Raw genomic sequence first — 11934 nt, 5'->3', positions numbered from 1 at the left:
CTAGTGTTTACAAAAGCCTCAGTCCACCAAGAGGAAGGAAGGCGAATCAGGGAAGAGGGAGGAGCAGGGAGCTGAGGGAAAACTTTGTACAGTTCACACCAGACTACTTTAAAAATGTTAAAGGGAAGTGAGAACTGGAAAAATCACCCAACTGACAGAAAATGCTCTCCTCGACACTCCTCCCACCGCGACACCAAACAGTGTTGGGGGAAGGTGGAATTATTATGAAAGCAAGTAGAATACAATCCCCATTGCCGAAAGTACGAGGAGCCCGTTCTGCTAGTTCGGAGAGAGTGACAAAGATGACCAGGAGCCAGGGTGAACGACGGCTCGGTCAGTGTGTTGGGCGGCGTGGGAGAAGTAGCATCCTGGAGGTGGGCATCCTGGAGGAGGCGTCCGGCAACCCAGGCCTTGGCACTGAGCAGAGGCCACGTCCGGGCATGCCCGGCGTAGCTCGCTTCCTCTGTCCAGGTCCTGGGCACCCTCCCTCCCGCCTCCCACTGCTCGTGAGTCCCGCGCTCGTTCCCAATACTGACGTCAGTGAGCGATGACCTCAGCGCCGAGGAGGCGCGGGCGAACCTGCGAGCGGGCGGGAGTGGGCGCGGGCGGAGGAGGGAGAGGCGGGGCAGCGGGACAACACGCCTCCATCTTCCAGCCTCGGCCAATAGACGCCGGCGGCGGCTCCCCGCCTCCGCGAACGCTATGAAAGGCGCAGCCCGGGGAAAGTCCGGGCAGAGCCCGAGTGGCGGCTGGACCACCCGCATCCTAGTAGGAGGACTTCCCCAGCCTCCTGGTATGAGCCACGGGAAGAGAACCGACATGCTCCCGGAGATCGCCGCCGCCGTGGGCTTCCTCTCCAGTCTCCTGAGGACGCGGGGCTGCGTGAGCGAGCAGAGACTCAAGGTTTTCAGCAGGGCACTCCAGGACGCACTGACCGGTGAGCACACGTCGGGGTTCCGGAGCCACAGGGGTGCGGTCCCTCCTTGCCTGGGGTGTCTTTCCTCACTGTTTCTGGGACGGGGACCCCTATGCGGGCAGCTCCGGGTCTCAGATGCCTTGCTCTAATATCCGAGACCGCTGGTGGACCTCTGTCCCTCGGGCTAGGTCTCCGTCTCCCACCCTCCAGTCCCCACCTCACTCCCGGGGCCCTGGCCCTCTTCCTTGGGACAACACCACGGGAAAAGCCACTGTCTGCGCTCAGAATGAAAGCTTACCTCTTTCTCTGAGCCTTGGAAACCTTCAGAGCCTCGGGGGATGCTATCGGCCACAGAACCGAGCTAAACTATGCGACTCTGTGCGCAATTGAACTTTCTGGACAACTTTGAGTCCAACCTACTGTTGCTGTAGTCCTGGGCCAGCCGTGGTGAGGGCCACTCTGCCGCTTGTTTACCCGCTGGAAGTTGTAATCCGGGCCGCCTTTGTATTTTTTCTTTTTGGTCCCTCTTTACCATCTGCCACCTATTGTAGTTCAGAAAAGAGCCCAGTAGCCTAGTCAGCTGCTGGGAGTGGGGGTGGGGGGTGCATGTTACGGAGACAGGGTGTGAGGCAAAGAGGTGGAGAAGTGATAAGCCGCCCTTTCGCCTCTGTCCCCAGCTGTTATAGCCTTGGGCAGCTATAGCCAATCTCTCAACACGTTGGCACACATCTGAGGACCAACAGCTGTTTCATCAAAACAAAACCATTTTTACTCCCTTACCTTTACTAAAGATCTCATAACTCTTCTGCTGGGGGAGGGATGAGAGGCCTGGGGACCTCTTGCTGCTGGCCTCTTACTGCTTTGAAATGCCAGTGCCTGACTTCACAGCCCTGCCCGTTTGTATTAGCCCTAGCTTCAGTCCTTAAGCAGGATTGTACCAAAAATACTTGTGCCCACCAGAGAGCACCTACCTGAAAGCTTTGGAGCTGCCTTCCAATTTACACACATTTGGAAAGGGCCCAGGGATCTTTCTAAGTGGCAGGGAGAGTTTAAGGAGAGGCTCTTTTAAATACAGTCTCTGAGTCATGCCCCTTCTCCCCAGCCCTCTGCCCTCATCCTCACCTTGTGGTAAACAACAAGACAATGCTTTCTAACCAGGCATCTCCCTCTTGTTCTTCCACAGATCATTACAAACACCACTGGTTTCCAGAAAAACCCTCCAAAGGCTCCGGCTATCGCTGTATCCGCATCAACCACAAGATGGACCCCATCATTACCAAGGTGGCCAGCCAGATTGGACTCAGCCAGCCCCAGCTGCACCGGCTGCTGCCCAGCGAGCTGACCCTGTGGGTGGATCCATATGAAGTGTCCTACCGCATTGGGGAGGATGGTTCCATCTGTGTCCTGTATGAGGAGGCCCCCATGGCGGCCTCCTATGGGCTCCTCACCTGCAAGAACCAAATGCTACTGGGCAGGAGCAGCCCCTCCAAGAACTATGTCATGGCTGTCTCCAGCTAGACAGGAGCCAATCTACCCCGGCACTCTACTGTACTCATGCTGCCGTGACAACAGGCCACCGTATACCTCAACCTGGGGAACTGTATTTTTAAAATGAAGAGCTATTTATACGTGTTATTTTTTTTTTTTTTTAAGAAAAGAGGAGGAAAAAAAAACCAAAAGATTTTTTTTTTTAAAGAAAAAAAAAATCCGTAAAGGGAGCTGCTTGGAAGTGGCCTCCCCAGGTGCCTTTGGAGAGAACTGTTATTGAGTCTGTGAGCCAGTGTTTGCCTAGGGGAATGGTTTGGGGATTGGCCTAGCCAAGGTATAGGAGGATTCTTGGCTGATCCCCCAGGAGGTGGTGAAAGGGAGCAAGCAAGGTTAGCAACTGTGAATGAGAGGGGTCAGGATCTGCCCTGGGTTACCATCCTAGCCTGGATGCCTGGATGCCTGGTTCCTCTCTTACTCAGGGGCATTCAAGCCTGGTCTTAAATAATACTACATTGCCTAATCTTCTCTTTTGTTTTTCTGCTGAGATCCTGGGCAGAGTGAAAGACCTCTTCCTTGTTCCTTCTGTTCTAAGCAGGCTTTCTCATTTTTTATTTTTTATTTTATATTTTCTCATTTTCTCATTTTTTATTCTACCCTCAGGGGCCTGAAGAGGTTGGTTCCCCACCAGGAATCTATCTGAACATTTTTGGAGGGTGGGATGTAAGACAGGTGTGCAAAGACTTTGGGGCTAAGATGGAGGGGAACTGCACAAAACCTTTGCTTTGCTCTGTGCTGCTTTGGATGGATGGATGGTGAATAATTTAGGGATGATTTGCAATGGAATTTTGGGACCCAAAGAGTATCCAATGTGGGTGGGTTTTTTTGTTTTTGTTTGTTTTCTTTTGGTTTTGTTTTGTTTTTACTTAAACCCTCCTTTTAGGAACCACATGAAAGATCGAATGCTGCTACCATTATTCCTTTACGAGGTGGCTCAAAGCTCCAGGGAACTCCAGGTTTTTTCTTACTGCCTTCTCTTCAAGAGCAACCTCCCCCATTTCTCCCTTTCCCCTCTTTCCTGTGGTTGGGTCCTGGACGGCCCTATTTCCTAGGACAAGAGTTCTCATTCACTGTGCAATAGTCCCAGGAAACTCTAAGACTGGGCCTCCCAGCCCTTCCTGGTACCCTGGTGGGCTTTAGGGACCCACCTTTCCCATTCTCCTGGGGGTTCTGACTGGCTGATGGGCCTCAGGGAGAGTGACTGTGCCCTGCAGGACTACCTGGTATTCTTGAATGGCTGCCACTAAGAGCCCAACCTTGGGAAGAGCTTTATCTCCTTGGTGCTCAGAGCACCTGTGGGGGAGGTTGTCTCTCAGTAAAATCCAAATTTATCTGTAGATGTGTGCAATATTTACTGGTTTGGGTTGGAGAAAATTGGAAAACACTGGGAGGATACGGCTTTCCTTCAGGTTTCCTTCCATCCGTGACACTGACGAGGGGCCCTCGGAATGTCTCCCAAACTAAAGGACAGAGTTAAAGCCAGCCAGTCATCCTTAGTGAGGAGCCCCCCCCCCCCGCACCGTTTCTCTCCACCACCACAGCATCCCATCTCCCGAATTTCTCAACTCCTCAGCTTCTGCTCGAAGGTGCTATTTACCAAACACTCTGCCCATGCTGCTTTGGCACCCCCCAGCGTCACCCAGCCTTCCCGGGCAGCTTGGTCTCTCTCGCTTTAAAGTTAACTCTGGGCCCACAGCCCCGAGCGAGCGCCGTGGGTTGAAACAAAGCTGTGAATCGCTGCAGATGGTTCTGCTGTCTTGTCCACACACAGGTCCCTGCCATTTTAGACGCAACCTCCTGGTCTCATGCCTAAATCTGTTCTTTCCTGTCAATGTTCACTTTAAAAATGACAACCCCCCTATAGCTGGACTGTTGAGCGGGCCTGTCTCTTTTTAAGGAAAAATAAGCAATAGTGGGAAGTTTGTAAGCTATTCTGACAGGAAAGACAAAGGTTACTAATTGTATAATAGTTTTTATATGGAAGACTGTACAGATTTGTGGGCAAATGTACACATTTTGTTTTTAATAAAATTGTAGCAGATCATGTATTGTGTAGAGAAGGTAAAATTCCATACTGCTGACTGGCATCCTCCTCAGCACCAAACCCTTTCTTTGTGTTTTGTGGTATTTCATCAGTTGCCCTAGGTCCATCTGTAGCATGCAAATGTTATAAAAGATTACCTAGGTTTGTGGTGAGGTCATTTCCACGTGTCCCCCTTTCCCTAGGAGGCAGCTCCCTACTTCTGTCCTTTTGTGAATATTCTCACGGGTCTCTAAAAATATGCTATCTGAATATTCTGCAGCCTGTTCCATGGTTTCATTCTTAGTCATCCAGCACACTGGTAAAGCTGGCCTTCTGCGTCCACGTCTGTGGAAGCAGCCAACCATGACTGGGAATTACGCAAAGAAAGAACAAAATCAAAAAGTTGTAAAACCCAAAATTTTTATTTGGCACACACTAAGCACGCGGTGCGACTGTGGCACACACAAACACACTCTGATGTCCCTCCTGGCATCCCACAGGACCTCATTTGAGCATGGTTTGTTTCACATCCGGTTCATGGGCGCCAGTGTTAGGGGCAGATCTTCACTGGACATGTGCAGACTCTTTCTTGCCATTCCGGAAACAGTCTAGTTTAGCTACTATTTCCCATGCGTTAGGCATTGGAAAAAATTTTACGATTTGAAGTACATGGGAGGAGGGTGCTCAACTGAAGACAGCTAAGCCATTTTATAGAGGAGACTTGAGCATCTACAATGATCACAGAACCATTCCCATGCAGGGGCCTGCAGACTCGACTATGTTGTTAATGAATATTAAAAATAACTAAAACGTGCCCCGCTTTTCCCAGGCCACTGGTGGTGAGCAGAGGCTGTGGAGGCAGGACTGCGTGCCATTCCTAGGAAAGACTCTTGTCTTGTCACCGTGGCTGCCATTTGTTAACTGCCATTCTTCTTGCCTTGTTAGACAAGAGCAGTTGAGCCACTGGGGCCACACATGGCTGATTGCCCAATGGCACAGTTAGCTAGAGAGCAGTTATTTCTGAGAGCACACGGCGTGAGAACCATGAACGTATAAAGCGTTACTCATTTATAAACACCTTTGACCACATGGAGAGGGTCTAAGCAGGAACGATAATTTGTCATGCTTGATTTGGGGGTTCTTTCCTAGAATTTTGGTTCAGACTCAGCTCCCCACTAAAGCTACAGGCACATTTTTTGCCCCATAGTAGATGATTTTTGTGGCCAAAAGAGATATTCAGAAAATAATCACATATCCTCATTTCAGCTCACTGTCCACGACTTTGTACACAAACGCAGTTTGTTCTGGGTGTTCTTGGTCAGGGTTAGGCCGGGGAAGCTGTGTGCATATGTCTGTATGGTGCGCCTGGGCTGGGAAAGTCAGGGTGTCTGTGCCACGAACAGAATTGGGTATATTGGAACCTACTTATGTCAGGGGTCAATAGCCCAATTTTCATTTGTCCCTCTCTGGATGCAAGGACGGGGTTAGGGTCTATGAATGTTTGTGCTACCTTGAAGTTCTATTAGGTTTTTCAGTTCAAATAGTTAATATCAATCTTCTTGCTTCCTACAAGGCCATAATCTTATAGCATGTTTCATTGTTTAGTGGAAGGCTGAATGAAACTCAGGAAGGATTGTCTGGCAGCCAAGGGGACAGGTCAATCTTGTCTTTGTCAGGGAAACCACAGGATGGCAGGTTTATCTTGAAGTTGCTTTTGGGTCTTGGTAGGCTAATCATGTCCACTCCATTTATACAGAGGGTTTTGTGATCCAGGAAGATGTCACTTCTTTTAGACCGGGCCAGTGTCAGTAAAAGCAGAGAACACTTACTGGCTGCTGGGGGTCTTGGGGCTCTGGATGGAGTAACAGATAGTTGTTTTTCCTGGCTCAGAAACTAAGCTTTCAGCTTCCCTGTGGCTTAGTTGGAGTTCTGTGCATGGTCAGCTGTTTGGGGATGATAATGTCCCTCCCCAGACAGTCTGGGCAAGGCGCTGGCAGCTGTAGATTAAGAGCCCATCTTGGCTTCTGATAAGGTTTGGGTGGAGGAGCCCTTGATGCTGCCAAAAACAAGCCCCAGGAGGAAGAAACCACTTCTGTGGGTCTGGCATTGGCTCCTGTAGCAGCCTTTGGTTAGCAAGGATACTGAGGACTCAAGAGCCCTGGTTCCCAGGTCAACGCTAGCCTTCCTGACCCCATGAAAGTTTTGCAATAGAGTTTGTGGTTAAGAGGGAAAACATATGGTTTACAATCTTGGTTCTTGTCTGGCAGTAGCTGGGAAAGTTTGGAAAAAATCACACAGTTTTTCCTGTCTTAGAAATCAGCAGAGTGAGCTGAGCATGGTGGCTTATGCTTATAATCCTAGTCTTGGAATGATGAGGCAGAAGGATAACTGTGAGTGTGAGGCTAGCCTGGACTACAGAGTAAGATTTTGTCTCAGAAAGGAAAAGAGATGGAGAGAGGTGAGAAATTGGAGAGAGGAAGGAAAGAAGGGAGGGAGGGGGGAGAGAGAGAGAGAGTCAGGAGAGAATAGGTATATTTGTGAGTAGTGGATTAAATGTCCCCTAAATGCCCCTGTTCTTTTCGCAGTCTTACTCTAAACCACCCTCATCATTGGCAAACACTGGAGAGCAAATGAGAACCATTACTACCATTCTTTACAACTAATTGAACTGAAAGGTCATTTAGGTGGGAATGGAGTCAGGAGTTCATCTCCTGCTTGCATCAGACTCCTGCTTGATTAGGTTTCCATTCCCAAAGACAATGAGGTGGCCATACAAGGAAGGTGAGAATGAAGGCATAAGTGCCAGGTGTCCTGAGGAGGTCCGTTTTCAGGTCTACTCTACTCTACTCCCTGTCTACTGAGTGGACAACCTGGGGCCAATGGCCAGCACTAATTTTGTTTCCTCAGGTATGGAGTGGGATTTCAAATGCAACCGATTTCAACAAGTCACAAAGATGAGATGCAACCTATCTGTAACTTAGACTAGTTCCAGTATTCAGTGAATAAAAATTGCCGTTACTAATGGAAGCTAATCTCATCCCGAGTGGTCTTGAAGTCAGTATCAAAGTAAGTGAATCTGCTATTATCCTAAGGAATGGTTGCAGTTGATACAGTCATGTGTCCCCTTCCCTCCATCCTCTGTTTGAAAACCCTCCTGCTCCTAGAGCCTTTGTGAGTCATATGAAAGCAGGAACACTGATTAAACGACCTCTGGTATCCTTGTGGAAAATACATGGTGTCCTTGCCACTTTCCAGGCTCGTGACCATGTTGGCTCTATGGGCCTGCTTGTGGATTAATACCAAACCACCTACGTGCTAATTCACACATACAGTGGAAGGGGTTCTCCAATAGCAGCTTTGCCTGTCTGTGGATTCACACCCACATGCTCTCCCTTCCCAGAAGAGAATAAGAGGGGAAAGTGAGAAGGGCAAGCCTGAGCTCTCTGGCTTTGTTTCCACACTATTTCTTTGCAGAGCTGGCAGAGAAACCATTTCAGTTCGGTCTAAGAGGCTGCCAGGCCCGGACTCTGCCCTGAATGCATAGCCTTTCCCCTGCTTTGATAGCCTGGTTCCCCAGAAGCTCCAAGTTATTTTTTTCCCAGCAGAAACCTGGCCCTGCCACTTGCCACCCTCATTCCCACAAACAAGGGAGGGCCTTAGTTCAACCCTTGTCCAGTAAGCCGGACAGGCTGTCTGGAGTATATCAGATAAGAGGCAGTAACAGCTGGGCGGGTTAGAATAAGTGCTGCTTTATTTACCAGGCTCAGGGCGAGGGTGTTTAAACTCTGATGGACATCAGGCAGTAAATGAGTGAGAACAGCTGGGTAGAGAGGCTGGAGGGGGCTTGGAGAGTGAGCTCAAACCTTGTCGGAAAAAGGCCTCCAATTCTTGGCTCAGGCCACTATCATCATGAATGAAAGACCATGATACAGGATACTGTGGCTTTGATTGTTTGTTTGTTTGTTTGTTTTTGAGACAGGGTTTCAGGTATCCCTGGCTGGCCTAGAACTGGCTATGCACCCAAGGATGAATTTGAACTCCAGATGCTCCCTTCTGTGTCTCTCTTAAGTACTGGGATTATAGATATATAGTGCTGGGGATTAAACTCGGGGCTTTGTTCGTGCTGAGCAAGTGCTAGTGAACTAAGCTACATCCCACCCAATCCATAGTTGTTGTTTAAATATATAATACACATATACATAGATACATACATGTATATACACACACACACACACACACACACACACATGCACGTGAGCGTATAGGGTCCTGGAGTGTGACCTCTGATGAATCCAGAAATGAAGAGGTGGGGTTCCTTCTTCAGCCCTCACAGAGGAGGGAGGTTCTGTATTGAGGATACCACTGGTAGACAGGCTCTGATCTCTGGAAGGCACATACATTCTGGTATGTTCTTAACGGAACTAAAGATACACAGGGGCCTGCCTCTGCTTCCCCAGGAAGCAGGAAGTCACTTCCTCCATGCTCAGCTGGTGCCCATTCACCTGTAAGGGGCCTGTGGACTCCCTTGTCCATCCACTGTTTCCTGGTGAACTGATACCTTCAAGATTTCAGGGCACAAGGCAACTTCTCTGTGACATCTTCTTCAGAAGCTATGTGGCCTTATTCTGAGTTCTCCTGGTGTTCGGTTCTCACCACTGCCCTGCTCCTCGGAACTCTACATCCACAGTAAGCTGTGGCCCAGGTCATTGCTAGAATGGTATCTGGTCCTGATCAGGTGCTGGTGAATACTGATCCAGTGAGTGAAAGCGGATGGTGATCAGAGCAGAGAATGGTAAATGAAAAAAGTTTAGATCGGAAATGATCTTTAAAAAAAAAAAATGAGGTTCTTTAGGAATGGTCACTAAGGGTGCATTTCAACTCAAACTGTCTGGGACTTACAGAGAACCTGTGACCACATCTTAAGACAATGTAGGCCTTTGAGTTATGCCAGCTCTTAGGACTTGAGAGCCTGCTATTATTGGCACATCATAACAAGTCTTAGTTACCCATTAACTCCCTATATACATTTACAGAGTAATCACCAGGAGAGAAGTCTGGGCAGCTCTGGGGAAGACTCTGGCTATGGAAGGCCGAAAAGAACCATCGCTGCAGAGTGCCCACCCTAGAGCCACAGCTGCAGACCCCTTCATAGGGCCATAGCTGCAGACCTTCCCCCCTTTCAATCCCCAGTAGCCTCCTTTCCACCGCTCGTCTGGACTAGCTGTGAGGTAGTGAGCACAGCACTGCGGAGCGGAGGGCCCAGCGTCAGGGCTGTCAGTAGCTGGCAATGATGATGAGGTCTTGGACCCTGTGCTTTCCCTGCTGTGAACATCAGTCTTTTCAACTTTCAGACAAGTCACTGTGGTAAGCCATCTCTCACAACTCCATTTCTGTTTCCAGATGGAATGGAGAGGAAGCCTCTGAAACTTGTCCCGTTTCCTGACAGCACGTGGTCCAGCTCTTGTCCCTGTTGCCCCCAGGCCACCTGGCAGCCCCCTCTGTGCTTCTTCTGGCCCACTCTGCCTACATGTGCACTTGGGTGCACAGTCTCCATGCTAGCCAACACCTTCTGGGTGGACAGTGATGGTAGAGCTCCCTGTGATTTTCCTGGTTAAGCTTGCTCTACCCTGGGCCACAGCTTGAGATAATATGTAGCAAATAGACATTCATGGGTGGAAATCTAGATGGATAAGCTTGCAAATAAGTGGGCATGGACTCCCGGAAGGAGCTTTCATATCACACAGGCTCATTCATCCCTAAGGAATCTGTATTTATGCTTGGACCTCTGGTTCAAATTTGCTCGGTTTTAAGAGGCTCAAAGTCAGAGGCTGGAGGTGAAGAGAAGAAAAGCCAACCAATGAGTCTTTCTGTATGATTGTTCTTGTCCTGGCACTGTGGAAGCTGGTGCCCAAGAGGGACAATCTCGTGTGTGTGTGTGTGTGTGTGTGTGTGTGTGTGTGTGTCAGGGTGGGGGTAGGGTAGGGAGCAATAACACTTGAGCTGTTCAGCTGTCAGTTCTCAGCAGCTGGTGGATGCCAAAAACAGTGTGATTAAGAACTCGGCCCCTCCCCCAGCTCTGCACTCCTAAACCCTTTCTTCTCTTGGGCGGCACTGCCTTGCCAGCTGCCCTCTCCTCCAGGTGTTTCCTGTACCCTCTCTATTTGCTGGCTGGAGTGGGGAGGGGTGCTGCTCTGGTTTCTTGTTAGCCAATGGCAGCAATGGAGGTCAGTGTTTCTGTATCTGGGGAGAACAGACCACAAACAGCAGCTGCCTCTTGACACCTGACTTTCAGAGAGCATGTAAACAGTGATGGATAAGAAGGAAGAACAGGGCAGGGTTGCTGGCAAGTCACTTGGAAAGGAACATTTTGGGATAACTGTGTTCTCAGCTCTGATCCCCGATTCCCCTGTCTAGAGGGAAAGGAGGGGTCAGGGCCTGGAGTGGGAGTTACCAAGCCCCCTCCCAAGGACTTTGAACATTATTAATTCAAATCCCTATGTAAGAAACCTAGGTCATGCCAGGTTACTCTCTTCATCCACGCTGCCATGAAATGGATGGAATTACCTGCAGGAAAAGGCTCAATATCCGGAGCACCTGCCTTGAAACACCCAACTGTGGCCTCCCTCCATTCCATCCCTCATATTCCCTCCATAGCCAGGGTGTGGCAAAATCAAGGAGCTTTGGGTCTTCTCTAGCCCCTCATCCCGGCAGGCAGGTAGAGATTTTGGTTGCATTTTCTTCATTTAGGCGGACATGATACATATCTCCACATGACAGTTTCATTTCTGTCTCTGCCCTGTGGGCTGTTAGGTCTGAGAGATCAGGGCTGGGTTTGGATCCTGTGCTGTGTCTGCGGTGTTTGCAATGGGCCTGGCACATACTAGGTCCTCAGCAATGGGTGCATGGGAGTGTTGCTGTCTTCCCTCTTTTCTGTGGTTATGTTTGTGATAATGAATGACACTGGTGAGCTGTACATTATATCATTAACTCCTCAGAGCAACGTGGAGGGGTTGATGTTATCAGACTCTCGGTGAGAAAACAGAGGCTCAGGTTAAGCAGACTGTCGACAGGCACATTACTGGTAAATGGCAGGAGACTCAAAGACAGGACTGCCTAACTAAACAGAAGCAGCAACCTTGGAAGAGGAGGGGGAGGGAGGAGGCAGAAAACAAGAGGGTAGAAATTACCATGAGGCATCATTATCATCGTTACCAAAGCCATGCTGAATCCAGGCTTTCTCTCTCCTGTTTCTCCCTGCTTGCCCTTAGCCTTCTGGTCTGAATGGCAGGGACCTCTATACCACATGGCAGTTTACTCTCTGCCGGTAGGACACAGAGGGCAAACAGTCTGGAATCCAAATTTTATGCATCTCTTATGCCCAGGTTCAGACTGTTTCTTCTTGTAGAATTGCTACCACTTCTTTAGTGTTTTTTTTTTTTTTTTTTTTTTT

The 11934-nt window shown here is 49.3% G+C and overlaps 1 protein-coding gene across 1 annotated transcript; it reads left to right on the top strand.

The window, feature by feature from the left end:
• Window positions 1-745: 745 nt before the first annotated feature.
• On the top strand, window positions 746-4507 carry Btg2 (BTG anti-proliferation factor 2). Its single transcript, XM_055598224.1, has 2 exons — window positions 746-937; window positions 2100-4507. The coding sequence occupies exons 1-2, from the start codon at window positions 796-798 to the stop codon at window positions 2432-2434; spliced, it is 477 nt and encodes a 158-aa protein (XP_055454199.1). The 5' UTR covers window positions 746-795; the 3' UTR covers window positions 2435-4507.
• The last annotated feature ends 7427 nt before the right edge of the window (window positions 4508-11934 follow it).

This window comes from Psammomys obesus, unplaced genomic scaffold (assembly GCF_907164565.1).
Source record: "Psammomys obesus unplaced genomic scaffold, mPsaObe1.curated_primary_1811, whole genome shotgun sequence".
NCBI lineage: Eukaryota > Metazoa > Chordata > Mammalia > Rodentia > Muridae > Psammomys > Psammomys obesus.
This window is presented reverse-complemented; position numbering and strand designations above follow the sequence as displayed.

Bases quoted from the DNA above. Each gene is read 5' to 3' on its own strand.
- Btg2 (XM_055598224.1), top strand. From the start codon at position 796: ATGAGCCACGGGAAGAGAACCGACATGCTCCCGGAGATCGCCGCCGCC. The intron at 938-2,099 runs GTGAGCACACGT...GTTCTTCCACAG, and splicing joins ACTCCAGGACGCACTGACCG to ATCATTACAAACACCACTGG.